The sequence below is a fragment of the Pteronotus mesoamericanus genome, unplaced genomic scaffold (genome assembly GCF_021234165.1).
Source record: "Pteronotus mesoamericanus isolate MK-2021 breed Mesoamerican mustached bat unplaced genomic scaffold, CSHL_Meso_final scaffold_21, whole genome shotgun sequence".
NCBI lineage: Eukaryota > Metazoa > Chordata > Mammalia > Chiroptera > Mormoopidae > Pteronotus > Pteronotus mesoamericanus.
In genome coordinates, this window is record NW_026555310.1 from 2,369,438 (window position 1) to 2,386,426 (window position 16,989).

The window sequence follows — 16,989 nt, forward strand, 5'->3', positions numbered from 1 at the left end:
GGCGAGGCCAGGCTTTGGGGAGAGAGGAATGTCAGAGAGAAGGTAAGGCAGGACGTCACCCAAGACTCTCAGCTCCTTCTGCCACAAAGTCTTGCCCTGCAGACACAACTCTCTAATAATGCCTGTCAAAAGTGGGCCTTCAGCAAATGATGAATGAATAAATAACGAATGAATAAAAAGAATCACAGAGTTTATTATTGTATTGGAAGTACAAAAACAAAAACAAAAAAACCCCCAAACCCTTCTCAGACCTTGGTGGTCCCAGGTTTCTCTAAATCCCCTCACATTCACCAAATACATGAGGTCCTTCAAGAGTCTCAAGTCCGGACAGCCATGGAGTGGGAGGGGGCCCTGTGTCCAGTCTATGGGGATGGAGGATCAAGAGCCAGCACCATTCTGGGTCTATGTTCAGCTGCCTACAGGCCCACAGATCTCAGTCTTGGAGTTCTCTGGCAGGGTCATGCATGCTGGGTGCCCTTGCCTCAGAGCTAGGTCTTGGAGTGCAGAGAGATGAGCCCTGGTCCCAGGTTTGGCAGGCAGAGAAGAACTTGGTGGTATCATCAGGACAGTGAGGGTGCCCAGAACTCTAAGTATGGCAGGACCAAGATCGAGGTGTCACCAGCCCCCAGAAGGTTGTCTGTGCCAGAGAAAGGTGAGTTGTGAATGAGGTCCCTCCCGGTGCCCATTCTGTGCACTCAAGACATGGGAGCCCATCACCCCCAAACCAGGCCCTGGCCCCTGGTCCTAGCTGTTGAACTGGGCAAAAATAGGGGGCTAGCTGTTGGGAAGGGGAAGCATATACTCCTGAATAGAGAGTTGAGTGTGGGTATCATGGTCCCTTACCTGGGATAGGGGGCAGTGCCGCCGTGCATACCACTCCTGGCAGTACAGGCTGACCTGGATGCCCTGACCCAGAAAGAGCATGGTCCACATTAGCACATTCCACGCTGGACCTGTGTGCCGGTCATGCATCATGAAGTTCATTGGTCCTGAAGAAGGAGAAAAGATTGTCACCCCAACCCCAGATATCTGTGCCTTGTATCCTTGGCTGCTCTCCCACCCCAGGGCACTGGGAAGGGATGAAATAGGGAGGTCCCACTAGGAAAGATCTTGAACCCAGCTCCAGAAACCCATGGAGGTCTCAGGTGACTCATGGAAAACCAGGATCCCTGTTTACCCTTCAATAACCTGGATCATACTGAATCTCGAAACCTCCACAAGTTTTTTCCCCCTTTGTCTCCCTCCATATATGTCCTGTTCGGATGCTCCTCGCGAGCCAGAAATCTTCTCCCACACCCCCGTGGAAACCTGATGCTGCCTCCCTCCCTGCTCCCAAGTCCCTTCTGTCTTGGGAGTATGGCCTCCTCTATCAGTCTAGATTCTCCGGGAGCAGGAGCACAGGCCTCCTCCCTCCGGATGAATCCCCCTCCAGAGGCACACAGAAGCCAAGCTCACCTCCAATGACAAGGAAGAGTATCAGCATGACAGGGTAGAAGAAGCCCAGGACAAAGCAGAAGATGTACTCATGGACGACTGCAGAGACCAGGAACACGCCCAGCATGGCTGCCCCTCGGGCCTGACCACCAAGGAGCTGGTAGGGGCAGCGGGAGGAATGTGGAGTGACTCTCCTTAGGTCCCCGCTATAAAAAGCCCCCTCCATAAGAAAACGAGGAAAGTATGTGGTGCAATGAAAAGAATACGGGGATTTGGGGTCAGAAAGGCTGACATGCCTTATTTAAGAGCATTTTATTAGCCTATTGGGCTTTATATGCAATTTTAAAAAGAGGATATAATAATATTCACTTCACAGGGTTATTGTGGAGATTAAATGTATGTAACAACTCTTGGTAACTGAACATTGATACATTCATGTTCCTTAGTAGGGCAGAAAGGTCCTGTGGAGGGGGTGGATTTAGGGACAAGGAAGAAAGGAAGTTAGATCACAAGAAGAATTTTCTATCCATTGGATTGCATAGAACGAGGCAAATGGAAGTCAAGGGGACCTTAGCCTGAATGGTGCAGAGGGAGGAAAAGAGAAGATGTCCCAGAGAGGCTCCTTTAACTATGGGAGCTGAGGAAGGTCTGCAGAGCCCATACCCACAGCCCGTCTTGATATACATAGCTGTACAGCCAGTCATGGACCACCACGTTCCAAGTGCGGTAGTAGTTGGAGAAGGAAGTGGAGTTCCACCAGTCCTGGGGAAGGGGAGGGGTCAGAGTGGAGAAAGGAGGTGAGCATCAGGGCCCTGTCTCTCCCCAGCCCAGCTTATCAGCTTCTCACCCTGCCTCCTGCCCCCATCCCAATGTTCTCCCACAAGAGCTGACTCCAGGCAAAATAGAGACAGCAAGCACTCTCTCAGTTCCCTCTTCTGGACCTGGGGTCTCTGCCTTTCCTGCTACTTCCTCTCTTTCTGAAACTCCCTCTCCATCTGCACAAAAGCAGTTAGCTCTGACTGGTTGGGAGGTGGAGGGGTAGCATTTTAACCACACCAACAAGGACGCATTTCCCATTGTGGGAGATCAACAGCACAGCTGAGGCAACACCCAACATAGCCACCATCCTCCGCAGATCTGTTTCTATCTCTCCCTTCCTCTAGCTCCCCAGTGGCCCAGGTCCAGGCCTCACCCGGTAGAACATCCTGTCTCCAAATCGAAGCATCTCTGCAAAAGCGTTGAGCCAGCAGTGAAGGAAGGCAAAGAAGATGAGCAGCAGCATGAAGATGCCTGGTGAGTGAGGAAAAGGGATTGCAGGTTAGACTGGCCTACCTGGAGCCTCTAGGAAAATCTGCGGAGCCCTTGCCCAGCATCTAGGGCCTCTATCCTACCCATTATTTATTAGTGATTTACTAATTTATGCATTTATTAATTCACCCATTTGCCATGAACTCCATGCCAGATATTGGGGATATGAGATGATTCTCAAAGCCCCTGGCCATTGAGAGTTCACAGAGTGGTGAGAGAGAGAAAGAGAGAGAGAGAGAGAGAGAGAAGGAGAGAGATGTCTAACCACACATCAAGGTGAAATGTACTGGGAATTAAGCATGGTGGCCACAGATGAGCTTGGGAATGCAGAGCACAGGGTAGGCCATGATAAATGATGGCTAAGAAAGGGAAGGTTTCCTAAAGGAGGGCCTCTCACATGGGTCTCCAACAAGGAACTGGATTTCACAGCTGGACGGCAGTGAAAAGGCATTCCAAGCTGAGAGACTAGTGTGAGCAGAGGCCTGGAGGCATAAAAGTGCGTGCCATTCAGTGAATGACCGGACTTATGGTGGGATGTTATGCACAGCAAAGGCCTGGAATGCCAGGCCAAGGTTCAATCCTATCGGGAGATCCCAGCAACGGGGAGTTGGGGGAGCTTTTGAAGCAGGATCAGGAATGATTAATCTGCGGGAGGGAAGTTCATTCGGGCAGCAATGTCCTCAGGAGCAGATGGGAGAGGAAAGATTCGGGTGGCAGGGACACAGGCTGGGAGGCTAATGTAGAAAGGGGGAGCCGAGACCCTGACAATGAGCAGTGACAGGAGGGGACAGAAATGAAGGGGGATTCAGAGGGAGGTGTTGAAACTGACTGAAGGTAAAGATCAAGGATAGTGAGAAATTCCCAACGAACCTTCCCACAGCACAGCCTTCTCCAGTCCTGCTTTAGTGGGCATACCTGGCAATGTGGCGTGCATGACAGAGAGCACCAGGGCACGGGTGCTGAAGGGCTCCCGGCTCATGTTGGCAAACACAGGAACACAGAGGCGGCCCAGGATGAAACAGGCATAGAGGATACAGCCCAGTGCCTGGAGAGGGAGTGATGGACACCTAACTTTGAGAAGGGGTACTGGCAGCTGTGCCCTCACCCTGGAATCGGACTCTAGCCCACCATCTGCCTCTCCTTTCCTTTGACTGGCTCCCCAGGCTTTCTCCACCCCACTCCCAGAAATCCCCCCTCAGCCACCACGAGTCACAAGTGGTCCACCCTTCTATCCCATCTTCTGACCTGGGCAAAGTTCTTGGCCACATAATTCCACCTGATGTTGGGTGTCCTGCAGGAGAAATGGGGATTATATGTTTCTTGTTCCCTGTTCAGGTCAGGACCCAGGTTCTGGAGCTCTCTCTCCATAGTCCCTCAATTGCTCAGGCCTGGAAGGATTTTCAGGGGAGGTAGGAGTCTAGAACACTTTTTGCACCTTCCATAATAGAGACGGCAAATGGAATTTTAGCTTGGGTGTCAACTAAGGTGACCAGCCATCTGGAGTTTGCTCTGGATTGAGAGATTTCTCAAGACCTAGAATTTTCTTTTTTTCTTTCTTTTTTTAGGATTTTATTCATTTATTTTTAGAGAGCGGGGGAAGGAAGGGAGAAAGAGAAGAGAGAAACATAGATGCAAGAGAGAAACATCTATCAGGTACCACTTGCACACACCCTGACCAGAACTGACCTCGCATCTTAGGCATGTGCCCTGACAAACAGGGAATCGAACCGGCGACCTTTTGTTTTGTGGAACAATGCCCAACCAACTGAGCCACACTGGCCAGGGCAGGACCTAGGGTTTTCAGTGCTAAAACAGGGACAATCCTGAGCAAACCAGGACAGTTGATCATTGTTGTGTCACCATGGATGGGGCAAAGAGAAGGCGAAGCCTACTTGTTGTTTCTTTCTCATCTCTGTGATGTGATGCTTCCTGAGAAAGTGTCTGGGGTGAGGGTAGGGACCTTGAGGAAAGGAGAGGAAGCGGGCAAGGTCCCTAATGGGCCTGGGCATCTGGGGAGAGGGTGCAGGGTCTTACCTGGGGTAAGTCTCCCTGTAGATGAGTGTGGGGCAGAAGAGGAAATAGAGGTAGCTGGAGAAACTGGGGGCCCGGACCCCCTCACCTGGGGAGGAGTGAGAAAGATCCATCAGTGATGGGGGAAGGGAGAGAGGGCGGAGGTGAGGGGGACTGGGACTAGGGTGTGGAGAACTACATAGGACAGAGGTGAAGGGATGGGTGAGAGATTGGATATTGGATTGGGAGGTGGGGTGGCGGAGGTGAAACTGGGCAGGAGCTGAACCTGCTCTCTAATACCTCTCTCTTAGGTCCATTCCAGATGCCCCATTTTGTGGGGCAGAACCTGCTATCGCTGAAGCTTTATTTGGCACCCAGAAGTTCTACTACCCATTCTTCCTGTCTTCAGGCTAGGCCTGGAAATGGGAAAGCACCAAAAGCACTGGGCAACAAAGGTGCCATCTCTCAGAGTGGGACCTGCGGCCTAATGTCTAAGGCTCACAGAGGCCAGTGGGGGTCCAGACATGGGCCCAGTGGGCAAGGTGGGCTTAGGAAGTAAGAGCTTTTATGAGGATCCTGCCACTGCTGGCTTTATTCAACCAGCTGAGAAACCTGAGTTCACAGTAGCCCCAGCTGAAGGCCTCACCTCCTTTGGCACGAAAGATACCAGGCATAGTCTCTCTCAGGAAGGAATAGCTTTTCATCAGGAGTCTGACCTGAGATCGAGTGGAAGGAAGGTTAAGATGCTGTGTGGTTTTAGGCATATCCCAATCTCTGTCCGCTCAGTTGAGAGGGGGAAGGGGAGAGAGCATAAAGGGGAGAAGAGAGAGAATGAGGCAGGCAGTTCATAAAATATGTATGGTCAGAGGACATACTTTATCTTTTTGTCGGATTTCCTTATTGCTAGGATGAATCAAGGGTAAGGGGTTACTAAAAAGACCCAGGGCCGGCATTCGGCCAATCCCCTGTGACTCTGCGGAGCCAGATTACGTTTGCCTAGCCGGGTCCTTAAGGTTTACACTTCTTTGGGGCCAGCCAGTGGCTCAAATCCCTCGCAACCAACTCCGCCCCTAGTAACTAGCTCCACCCCGCCAATTCTGTTGCAAGTGCCCTCCCTCACCAGACCCGCGCCAAGGCGGGCCCCACCCATCACCTGCTCAAAGACGAGGATACAGCTGGAGGCTGGAGGGAGCTGATACTTGGCAGCCACGTGGACCGGGAGTAGGCCAAGCACTGCTGTGTGAGCGGCCAGCAGCACGCAGCCCAGGCCTGCCCCTAGCGTCCAGGCCCCTGCGGCCTGGGGCCTTGCCCACAGCCGGAGGGACTGGTAGGGCCCCAGCAGAGTGGACAGGAACATGGGGACCCATGCCATAAGAGCCAAGGGCAGCTGTCCGAAGCTGAAGATCAATAGATCAAACTCCAACAGGAGCCTTGGAATGGGAAATGAGACACAAAGTAGATTAAGTGTGAAGCCCACCCTTTTCCTCTTCATCTGCAGCCAGAGCTCCTGGAAGATAAACTGAGATATCTTGCGAAGCTTGTGAGCTCCTCATCTCTGAAAGTGTTCCCCTCTGTTGGTTAGACTTCTAGTGCAGGGTGTTGCCTGAGGAGACTCTATTGGGAAATGGGTTTGCTTCGAAATTGCTGTTAGAGCCCTCTGTGAATGTTATGGTGCTGCAGAAGGGCTCTGTACTTTGCATGCTACAGGTGTTAGGATAGAAGGTATTTAGTGTTTAACTTTGATTTTGGTTAGTGCTGTTCTTTTGGAGTGCCAGCAGGTTGCTGAGTGTTTCATTTGCTTAGATAGAGAGTACACAGTTTTGCTCCGGCTTGGGGGTTGAGTTAGTTGGAGTGAAATCCTACACAGTAAAAGAAAAAAGTTGTGGGTTTGATCCCTGGTCAGGGCCCATACCTAGGTTGTGGGTTCAATCCCAGGTCGGAGCGTGTACAGGAGGCAATGGATTGATGTTTCTCCCTCTCTCCCTTACACTCTCTCTAAAATCAATAAACATATCCTCGGGTGAGGATTTTTTTAAAAAAAGGTTAAACAGTTTTAATCGTGAAAAGTTGGGAACAACCCACATGGCCACTAGGAAAGGACTAAATGAACAAAATCAGGCATCTTCAGACACTGCAGTCATTAAAAACAATGGATTGACATGGAAAGATCTTTAAACTAGGTTGTTAGGGAGTGAAAGCAAAACAATAGGTACTGTAAGTGTCTTATTTATATAAATGACCACAAAATACATCTTTTTGGTTTTTATATAAATATGGATGGAATGCGTGGAAACTGCTTTGGACAGAAACTCAAAAATGGTTGAAAATGTTACTTTTGGAGAGTGGTCTGGGATTGAGGGCTTGGTCAAGAAGGACTATCTGACTTTGAACTTTTGAACTGCGTATTTGAACTTTTTACTGAGATTTGATCCTTATAATACTCATATAATTAGCAGCAATTTTACCAAAAGGAAGTGCTGTTGCTGAATTTTCAGACCCTTGGTCCTCTTCCTTTTACTGCTTCCTAAGCTCCCTACTTAGCAAGGGTTGGCCTGCAAATACAGACCCCAGGGGTGTAAAGCCTTCTGAAGGGGTGTAAAGCTCATCCCTCAGAGGGGGAGAGGTACTCTCTGGGGGAAAAAACCCACCAAGGCACTTGTGTGTGCGTGTCTGTCTTCCTCTCAAAATTGCCTCATAGATAGGGATGAGGTCTGCCCCTCCTCTCTCTGGTCCCCAGGGCTGGTCTCTGGATGCTGCTCAAAGGAGGTTACTTGAATTGAACAACATTGACTTGGAAAAAGAGTGGGATGGGAAGTGTGTATATGTACACACACATGTGTATCTATCTACCTCAAGACAAGTTTCCTACTGAGAATTATTTGAGTGGCTATCCCCAGAGGGGCTGACCCTGGGAAGACAGACTAAGGGCCATCCAAGGCTGTGGAAGGAAGAAGCTACGAGTATGTTTTAGGTGGGAATGTTGTTGGAAAGCAACACTGATATGTGCGCAATAATCAATGGTAGGTGGATCCCTGAGGACCCCGGGGCTCTGATCTGATCTGCGTGCCTATCCTGGGCAGGAGAGGGGCCTACCTGCCCTCATCAATGAAGTCAATGGCCAGCGTGCTGATAATGAAGACACACAGGCCCGCGATGAACATGTGGTAGATGGTCCGGAAATGCTGCACCTGCATCAGCTCACTGGAGAGAGAGGGTCCTGAATGTCAGTGTGGAAGCGTCCTCAAGGTCATGCGGACTAGCTCTGGCACTGTACACATGTGGGGATGGGGCCTAGTGATTGGATTTTTAAGGGCTGGGATGTGACTGAGACCATGATCCAAAATCCTTTCCAATCCAGACACTGCTTATCCTGGTGGCCTTTCTTTCACAGTCACACCCCGGGCAAACGGGGAAACTGAACCTTAAAAATCCTTTCCAAGTCCTCTCCCAAACCACCTACAGCCTGAGGATGAGAACTGAGGTATCCTGGACCCCCAACCAAAGCCCTTTCTTTTCCTCCCACCCCTGACTTACTCAAGCAGGGACTTGCGGATGATAAAAACTTTCCGTTTTCTCAGGGATGGCTCCCGGGTCCTGAATTGAGACAGTTCTGGGTCAGGACCCAAAAGAAGAAGGTGGTGGGCTGAAGGCAGGGCCTTGCAGAAGATCAATACTTGGGAGCCAAGGGCAATAGTAACAAAAGGTCAAGGCTAGGGCCAGAGGGCAGGACCAGGAAGAAGGTCAGGGCTAGGGCAGAACAAGGCTAGAGGTGGAAGTCTGTGCCAGGAAGACAGAGGCAATAGAAGGCACATGAGATGGTGCTTATTGCTCATCATCTTAGGATGGAGGAGTCTGCTCCAGCCATTCCTCCACCCCTGGCTCCTCAGGCTCTTACGTGCTCAAAGAATCTGGAGGAACAGAAGGCAGAGGTCTGCCTTGTGATGGATAGGATTGTACGGCCTCTGATATGGCCTGATCCAGCAGCTCCAGCAGCTGTCTCTGTGCTTGCTCCAGCAGTTGCATCTTTACAACCTGTAGGACAAGCAGGGCCCCTTGTCCGTCTATCCAGTCTGCCATCCTCTTTCACCCAACATTTACTGAGCTCCTCTCCATGTGCACTAAGTGCAAGGGATAGAAAGCATAGTTCCTGCCCACAGATTCCCCAATAATCTGTCTCCCTCTGGCTTCCCAGGGCAGCAGTGATGATCAAGAAGAAACAGCAGGAATGACATTTCTGGTCCCAACCACCTTGTCATCTCTGACTTGACTGTCCTCTCCCTGACTCCAGCCTTCCATCTCCTGACCTCTAGCCTCACTAACATAAGGCTACTCACTGGCTAACTTTTAGCCCATGCCCTGTGTTTCAAATCCCTTCATCTTAACCCTTAGCTCTAATTTGAACTGAGGGGTTTGAACCCAAGAACAAATTGTCTTTATCACCAAACTGGTCCTCACCCCTACCTCCCTCCACTCTAGGGCCTGTCCATCTTGACCTCTGACCTTTGAGGTCCCTCACCTCCATATGTTGGGTCCATTGCACCAAGTCAAGGCCTCCAAGCACCTCCGTGTTTCCTAGGAGGAGGGGTCAAAGGGCACACCCAAGGGGGAGGAGTTAGCGTTCTGCTGCTTTGTGCAAGCCCAGAGGCATCCTCTGCCAGGAAACACTTTCTGTGTGCTCAGCAGCCTCCCAGCCCCCCAATCAGAAGATATCTAGTCAGAAGAGGAAGTTATTTTGTCAGAGGGTGAGAAGGACATTGGTAAGCAGGGAGCCTGATGACATTACAGGAAACAGGGTACTCAGGGAGCCTCTCATTCACCCCCTGCGGTTAGAGAGTCAGAAAGACAAGGAAAAGCCAGGGCTTTGAATGTCCCTTTTCTCCTCCGTCTCCCAGCTGGGTGTTTAAGGGCAGAGGCCAGAGTCTGCCTTCTCTTGCCTCCCAGGACAGCAGAAAGGGTTACAGGTAGACAGCGGAGCCCCCTCTCAACAAGTTATACTCATCTGAGCTTTCTGCACTCCCAGAGGGTGGCTCACCTTCTCTGGAGGGTGGGTCCTCCTGCCCTCTTCTCGACCCTGCTCTCTTCCGCAACTGGGCTGCCCTTGGCTCCATGATGAATCTTGACTGGGCAGCAGGTGGCCTCTGCGGTGTTTCCTCCTTTCTTTCACGGCCTGCCAACCTGCTGAGCTCCCATGACACAGAGCAAGTGACAGCTCCAAAGGCTAAAGTCCTTTCATGAGGGGGCGTCCAGGAACACGACAGGTGACCTGATCTGGAGGGCAGTGCTTCTCAGCTACAGGCTCTGTAGACTGTTGCAGGGATGGACTGGACTCAGCCCCCAACAGACCAACTACCACCCAGATGCCTAGTTCTGAGCAAGTGTGCTCTCCTTCCGGGAACGGTGACTACGCATGCGGTTGGAAGGGGGACTTTGCCTCTCTAAGGTTTATCGCCTAGCCTGGCTCACCTTCCCAGCAGGCTGAAGGTCTAGGTGGAGTCAGAAACCTCTTTAGACATCAGTACACTTAGCTCCCTTAAGATCATGAGGTATATGTGTGTTAACTTGAAAGGACTGTATGCATGTGATAAATACTCTGATGGGGTTGACACCTTTGACAATTTTGATGCTGTGGTGCCTCAAGGAAGTGCTGGGTGCAAGGGTCCCTGAATGTCAGCTCTTCCTTGCATCTGCTTGGGTTAGCGTGTAGGCAAAATAAACACATATTCAGCACCTAAGGAACACCAGGCATGGTCATATACGGAAGAACTAGATTTAAATCCTCCCTTTATCATTTCCTGGCTGTGTAATTTCAGGCAAGTGACATAAATACTTTAAGCCACAGTTTCCTTCTCTGAGAAACAGGAGCAAAAGTCCCTCCCTGACAAGGTTACTGTAAGCACAAAATGAGGTAGTCCAGATAAAAGCACATGGTCCAAGGCTCAGCCCTTGAGGGGAACTCAACAGATGATAATATCCTTCCCTTTTTAGTAGGATGTAACAGAAGGGTAAGTGCTTCGAGAGTTCCTCTTTGTTAAATTCCTGCTGGGGATTAACTATTAATTCTTTCTCTTCCCTGTGTCCAAAGTTCAGTGTTAGAAAAAAGATCACAACCTCTGTCTAAGGTTATAGGCTCACTTTCTCCCCACCTCTATCTGCTCCACCCCCCAACTCCCTGGTGGGTAGTTGGGTGAGGCTTCAGGGCTTGAAGCCTCTGCCAGCGGCTGTCTCCTTTATTCCAAGGGCAGCCAGAAAGACCAAAAGTAGTCCACAGGAAAAGAGAACTATTATGGGGTGGGGGTTGGCTTTAAAGGGGGTAGAGAGAAGGACCAGGGGCTCCAGAAATGTGAGAGGTGGACACAGAGACATAGACCAGAGACCTCCAACACAGCTTTATTAATACCCCAAACCAATACCAACAATCTTTCCATGTGTGAGGTCCCAGGGGTGAGGGGGACAATGGGGCAGAGCCTGGAGGTGGAGTATGTGACTCATGGCCCCTGAGTAGCTCATTACTCAACAAATGACCCAAGGTGACAGCCTCATGCTCCTGACAGTGGCCCTGCCAGCCCCCACCCAGCCTTAGCCACTGCTCCCAGCAGAGCAGGGGGAGCCTCCATCGCTGTCCGAGGACGCAGGCAGGAGCTGGCCCATCCGATCCACACACCAGCAGGGACCTCGGCGCTGCCCCTGGGAGGAGCGGCACTGCGGAGAGAGGCATGCAGATTAGAGGTGCGGCCAAAGCTCGGACAGGAGAGACGGGAGGGGTCGTGTGGGTTGGGGATGGGCTGTGGCCTCCTGAGTCTGAGCACACAGAAACATCTAAGACTTCTCAGGACCATGAGGCCTGCTGGGTTTCCTTCCCTTGCTTCTCCTCTTCTCCACCACAAAATTGTGCTGGTTCTTCTATGTCAGAACAGTAGTTCTCAAAGTATGGTTCCAGAACCAACAGCAACATCATCATTGCCAGGGACAGCGTTAGAAATGCAAATGTTTCAGGCTTTGCAGGAGGAGCAAGACTGCCTGTGTGTTCACAGCCCTCTAGGTGATTTTGATGTGCCTCACATATGTGTTCCTCTGAGTTAGGCGTGGCTTAGGCAGTCTGACTCCTCTCTTACAGTGTGTGGCTCGTTATTTTGTTTATAGGGGCCCGGAAGTTGGGAGATACTGAAAAGCAGGGACAGTGTCTTATTTATGCAACTGTTTAAGCCCTACCCCATCCCCGGTAGGAGCCTTGCACTGATGGACCAAGGGGAGGAGAGGAGTGGCCTCACCTGCCGCTTCCGATAGAAGCCCCGATGGTCACAATTAGGCACGTAGAGGGTGTGGGATCCTCGGAAGACCTCGGTCTGGAGCTGCTGTAGCACTGAGTCCAGATGTCTGCGGCACGGGCCCTGGGGGAAGGAAGAGCAAGCAACTCAGAACCACTCCTGCTGAGCTCCACTGCACAGTCCCCTGGCCCCACCAGCCAGGCAGGTGCCCAGGGCTAACATGGGAGACTTCTCTGAGCCCAGGGCTCCTCACCCCTCCTCCTCCCTGCCAGCCCCAAACGCACCATCTCAGTGTCTTGGACACCCCCAGCGCTGAGCCTGGCAGGGGTGGTAGAGGTCCCTGGGTTCCTTTGTTGGTCTCTGTGGTTCGTGTCCTGTTGGCGAGTGGTCCCCACTTGGGGTTTACTCTCCTTAGGATTCTCCCCTACAGCCACAAAGGACGGGGAAGAAGAGGCCAGAAATCAGACAGATGTCAAAGACCAGAGCCAAGTGGAAAAGAGCCTTTCTCACCTCTACCCACTGAAGTGAGAGAAACAGAGGGCCTTTTGGAGCAGTAGAAGCAAGGGGGTTAGAATCTAGCTCCACCCTTATTCTCCTGGCCTCGGCTTCTTTCTCTGGCAGATGGTATTATTACCTTTCCTGACAACGTCCCCAGACTAGTTGTAAGGCTTGTAAAGGAGAAACACTTTGGAAAGCAAAAACTGTTGAACAAATACAAATATAATAGTAGCTCCTTAGCTGTGGTTTCACTTTCTGGGGTTTCAGTTACCTTCAGTCAATTGTAATCTGAAAACATTAAATAGAAAATTCCAGAAATAAACAGTTCATGAGTTTTAAATTGTAGCTAGTGTGATGAAATCTCTTGCCCTCTTGTTCTTTCCTGCCTAGGAAGTGAACCATCCCTTTGTCCAGCGTCTCCACGCTGTATGCGCTCCCCATTTGATAGTCATTTATTAGCTGTCTCTGTTATCAGATTAACAGTCCTGGTATCGTAGTGCTTGTGCTCAAGTAACCCTATCTTACTTATTAGGGGCCCCAAAGTGCAAGAGTAGTGATGCTAGCGATTCAGATATGCCAAAGGAGCCAAAAAGTGCTGCCTTTAAGTGAGAAGGTGAAAGATCTCAACTTAATACTAAAGGAATAAAAATGGCATGCTGAGGTTGCTAAAATCTACAATAAAACAAATCTTCTTTACATGAAGTTGTGACGAAGGAAAAAGAAATTCTTGCTAGTTTTGCTGTCGCACCTCAAAGTGGAAAAGGTATGGCCGCTGTATGTGGTAAGTGCTTAGTTAAGATGGAGAAGACAAGCCCTGGTGGATGTCATCCTGCAAAGCAAAAGGTCACCTGTTCGATTCCCAGCCAGGGCACATGGCTAGGTTTTGGATTTGGTCCCTGGTCGCGGGGCATAAGAGAGACAACTAATTGATGTTTCTCTCTCACATTGATGTTCCCCTCCCTCTCGTTCTCCCTCCCTTCCCCTCTCTCTAAAAAAAAATAAAGTTTTGACTGATGGCAATGTGTTGCAACAAAAAACACTGAACCTATACAGAGACTTGAGCAAGGGATCCCTCAAATGAGTGACACCAACACATTTACTGCAAGTAAGGTATGGTTACACAGATTCAGGAATAGGTTTGAATTAAAAAATATACAAATTATTGGAGAGGCTGCGTCTGCTGATGTAGAAGCTGTTGTCACATTTCCAGCAGAGTTGAAGAAGTTGATTAGGGCTTGGTACTATCTTCAGCTCAGTCACCCACCGGGGGTCTTGGAACATATTCTTCGGTGCATAAGCCGGGACTCCTGTACATTGGGAGGCCTTGGGCTTGGGGTGAAAGATCTGGCTGTTCCACCAGTGGCCAGGAGGGGGTGCACCGAGCCAGGGAGATGGGGCAGAAGAACAACGGATGTGGGAGGGGTCAGCAGCTAGCAAGTGGAATGCGTGTCCGTACTGTGACCCTGCTGTGACTCAACCCACCTCTCCCAGGCCTGAGATGTGGTTACTTTTAGGGCAGTAGGGGCCTCTCCCTCCTGGTCACCTGTAGCTCAGCCCAGCTCAACCCCAGTGGTTTCAGGAGCATATGTGATTCCATCTTTAACCAAGAAGGGCAGAGGGCAGGTTGCAAAGGTGCAGGAATGGGGGGCTTCCAACCTGAAGGCCACTCATGGTTCTGGGGGTTTCCCATATGGTGTCTGGGGAGCCTGGGGTGAGTTCAGGATGGAATGAGATGAGGAAGTAAGTCAGAGGAACAGGGCAAGGGAAAGGCAGGAAGGGGAGCATGAACTGCTTGGAATCGCCTATCTCTAAAATTTGATGCTATGACCCCAGAAGGGATTATCTCTCTCTCTCCTTGCCCAAAGCAAGCCCTGCTTAGGTGTCCAACCCTCAAACCTAGAGAGTGCCCTCATCTGCCTACTACTCACAACTGGAGCCACTTCACCCGCAGTCCCGAGTCTGATAATCCTTCCTCCATACTCCTCAGCCCTTGCTCCCCCCACCCCCGCCCTCCCTTTCCTTCATTTAACACCCTACTATAACTATGCTCCTACTGTCTCCTTTGATCCACTTGGACCACCACTTTTAGTAGGACCCCTAGCAGCCTGGTTGTATGCATTTGCCACTGAAAGGAACTTCAAGTTAATTTCCCATCCCTTCCCTTGGAAGAAACCAGGACCTCAGATGCCCTGGGGTGGGGGATGTTTGCATTTCTTGCCCTCCCCATCTTTCTGCTGCCCCCTGTCTTTCAGGTTCTGACTCACTTCTGTCCTGCCCACCCACTGACTCAGCCTTTTATTCTCCACACAGGGGTAGGATGGACTGGGGTGGATGGAGGATTCTGAACAACTTTAAATCATAACCCTGATTAGGCAGATGACTTCTTTTCCCACCTCTAGTTCCCACCGCTGGGACCCGCAGCACCTACCCTCTGACCTTCGTGTAGTCTGAAACAACTCTGGACTGGGGGCATTTTCTGTTCTAGGCCCCATATTCAGGTGCTTCAGATACCCCAATATTAAAAGGAGAGGAGGAGATATTTCTCAATGCGTGCGCAGGATTTGGGAGTCTGGGGTTCCATTTTCTCTTTCTCCAAGTGAATACCTGGGGCCGTTCTCCAACTTGGGGGTCTAGGACTGAAGGAGTTGGGTTGCTGTGGTGTATGGCCATAAACCCCTCCATCTCCCCACCTTTTTCCCCTCAAGAGAAAGTAATAGAGGGGGCAAAGAAGGTTGAGAACTCAGACACCACCCAGTTCTAGCTGCATCTTAGCCTTCTAGCTGCCTCCCCGCACTTGCTCCCTTACCCCTCTAACGTGCTCCCCAGGGTGGGGCGGAGAAGCGTCCACGGCAGAACCCAGAGGCTTGTAGAGCTGTCCGCGCCCACCTCTCCAGCACCCTGCCTGCAAGGAGCTGGCCTCACGTGGGCGGGGCGGAGGCGGGGGCGGGGCGCAGACTCACCCGTGGGCGCGCGCGCTGGGCGGCAGCGACCCCGGCCCAGCAGCAGCGCCCGCAGAGGAGCCTCGTCTTCCTCCGGCGGCAGGCACTGCAGTCCTGGGGCGCAGTTAGGGGTGTAGACCCCGCACTGCTGCCCCTCCCTCCTGAGGCAGCCCCCCGCTTCCGCACAACCCTCTGCCGGCAGCCCCGCATCCGCCTCTTCAACGCAGCCCCCTGGACAACTCGCCTGCACCCCCTGCCCGCAGCCTGGGCACCGTGCCAAGGCGCCGCCTGGGCGGGCGGCGAGCAGAGTTAGCAGCAGTAGTGGCGGCAGCAGCCTGTGGGGGGTCATGGTCAGGATTGTTACCGGGTCCACTCCTTTCAGAGCAGTCCTAGCGCAGCTGCTGCCTCCAGCCACCCCTCTGCCTTAAATAGCCGCGGGTCAGGGGCCCGGCCCTTTAAGAGCCAGGTGAAGGAGGGGGGGTAGGAGGCAGAGGCATTCCCTAAACTGGGTGGGACTGGAGAGGCCCCCCCCAACCTGGGTCCTCCCCACTCTTCTTCAACCCCCTCCCTTCCCAGTTTCTGTTTACTTCCCAAATTACTCTGATTTTTCTTGCTTTGTTCCCGGGAATCTCGCCCGGAATTTGGGAGGACAGTTGGCTCAGGGGACTGGAGGTTGGGGAGGGGCGAAAAGAGGAGAGGAAGGCAGTTGAGATGAAAGAAAAATCTGAAATCCAGTTAGTGTGAAGGTGCAGGAGGATACAAGGGACAGAAGGACTCCCATGGGGACTAAGAAGATAACGGTCTAAAGGTTCAAGGGGAAGAGATGGTGTGTGGGGGTCAGGAAAGGGATGTGGGTAAATGAAAAGAGAAAAAAGCCGATATGATGGACAATGGAGTTTTGGGACCACCAACTGCTGATGGGAGAAAATAGACCAAGGGCAAGGAGAGAAGGAGAAATTCTCCCTGAAATGTGACCATGGGAAAAACAGGTGTCAGGGGAGCCACAATGGGCTAAGATGATAGAAACGGTTGGGGGACAAGGGGTGAGGTGGGGAGGCACACCTTGAATAAACTGCCAGAAACCCTAGTGTTGTGGTGGGGTCATGGGAGTCTGGAAGTATTGCAGCGGGGCAAGTGTGCGAAGGTGAGAACTGGCTGAACACCTGGGAATTGGGGGGTGGGGGGTTGGCCATTTGAAATTATGTGGGGGCAAAAGTTATACTCCGGGTGTTCTTGGGAACAGTGACCAGAGAGCAGGACACCCTGCCCCCTCCATTCTCTCCCCGCTATTCAGGTCAGCCTACCCTCCATTCTTCTTCCTTCCAGAATCTGTCCCTCACTCCATTCCCACCCAGTATCAACCAGTGGTTTCATACTGGTTTCATCAGGCTGTACTATGCCCAGGGGTGTCCTGCTGTGACTGGTCCGGGTGGGCAGGCTTGAGGGCCTTCACTACAGAGGTCTGTCTCCTCACCCCACCACCGCCCTCTCCCAGGCCCCGCCCCTCCCCAGCCTTCCTAGCCCAGCCTTCCTTC

General features: G+C 51.6%; 2 protein-coding genes across 4 annotated transcripts; both read right to left on the minus strand.

Moving 5' to 3' along the window:
* Positions 1-238: 238 nt before the first annotated feature.
* SOAT2 (sterol O-acyltransferase 2) lies at positions 239-10,092 on the minus strand. 3 transcript variants are annotated; one of them, XM_054591060.1, is made up of 15 exons: positions 9,785-10,092; positions 9,269-9,324; positions 8,648-8,784; positions 8,287-8,346; positions 7,846-7,953; positions 5,906-6,182; positions 5,399-5,468; positions 4,777-4,861; positions 3,988-4,033; positions 3,658-3,787; positions 2,627-2,724; positions 2,098-2,196; positions 1,456-1,591; positions 844-989; positions 239-586 (listed from the first exon to the last, which is right to left on the minus strand). In XM_054591060.1, the coding sequence occupies exons 1-15, from the start codon at positions 9,858-9,860 to the stop codon at positions 434-436; spliced, it is 1,677 nt and encodes a 558-aa protein (XP_054447035.1). In that variant the 5' UTR covers positions 9,861-10,092; the 3' UTR covers positions 239-433. The 3 variants fall into 3 exon arrangements, with proteins under 3 accessions (XP_054447035.1, XP_054447036.1, XP_054447037.1); XM_054591062.1 differs by having other exon boundaries at positions 463-637; XM_054591061.1 differs by lacking the exon at positions 8,287-8,346.
* Positions 10,093-11,132: 1,040 nt separating this feature from the next.
* IGFBP6 (insulin like growth factor binding protein 6) lies at positions 11,133-15,848 on the minus strand. Its single transcript, XM_054590758.1, has 4 exons — positions 15,476-15,848; positions 12,302-12,441; positions 12,021-12,140; positions 11,133-11,451 (listed from the first exon to the last, which is right to left on the minus strand). The coding sequence occupies exons 1-4, from the start codon at positions 15,801-15,803 to the stop codon at positions 11,329-11,331; spliced, it is 711 nt and encodes a 236-aa protein (XP_054446733.1). The 5' UTR covers positions 15,804-15,848; the 3' UTR covers positions 11,133-11,328.
* Between the last annotated feature and the right edge of the window lie 1,141 nt (positions 15,849-16,989).

Coding starts and splice junctions, on each gene's coding strand:
- IGFBP6 (XM_054590758.1), bottom strand. CDS start 15,803: ATGACCCCCCACAGGCTGCTGCCGCCACTACTGCTGCTAACTCTGCTC. Junction 12,442..15,475: donor CCCAGCGCGCGCGCCCACGG/GTGAGTCTGCGC, acceptor TTGTGGCTGTAG/GGGAGAATCCTAAGGAGAGT. Junction 12,141..12,301: donor GTGTCCAAGACACTGAGATG/GTGCGTTTGGGG, acceptor TCCTTCCCCCAG/GGCCCGTGCCGCAGACATCT.
- SOAT2 (XM_054591060.1), bottom strand. CDS start 9,860: ATGGAGCCAAGGGCAGCCCAGTTGCGGAAGAGAGCAGGGTCGAGAAGA. Junction 8,785..9,268: donor AATGGACCCAACATATGGAG/GTGAGGGACCTC, acceptor CTTGTCCTACAG/GTTGTAAAGATGCAACTGCT. Junction 4,034..4,776: donor TACAGGGAGACTTACCCCAG/GTAAGACCCTGC, acceptor TTTCTCCTGCAG/GACACCCAACATCAGGTGGA.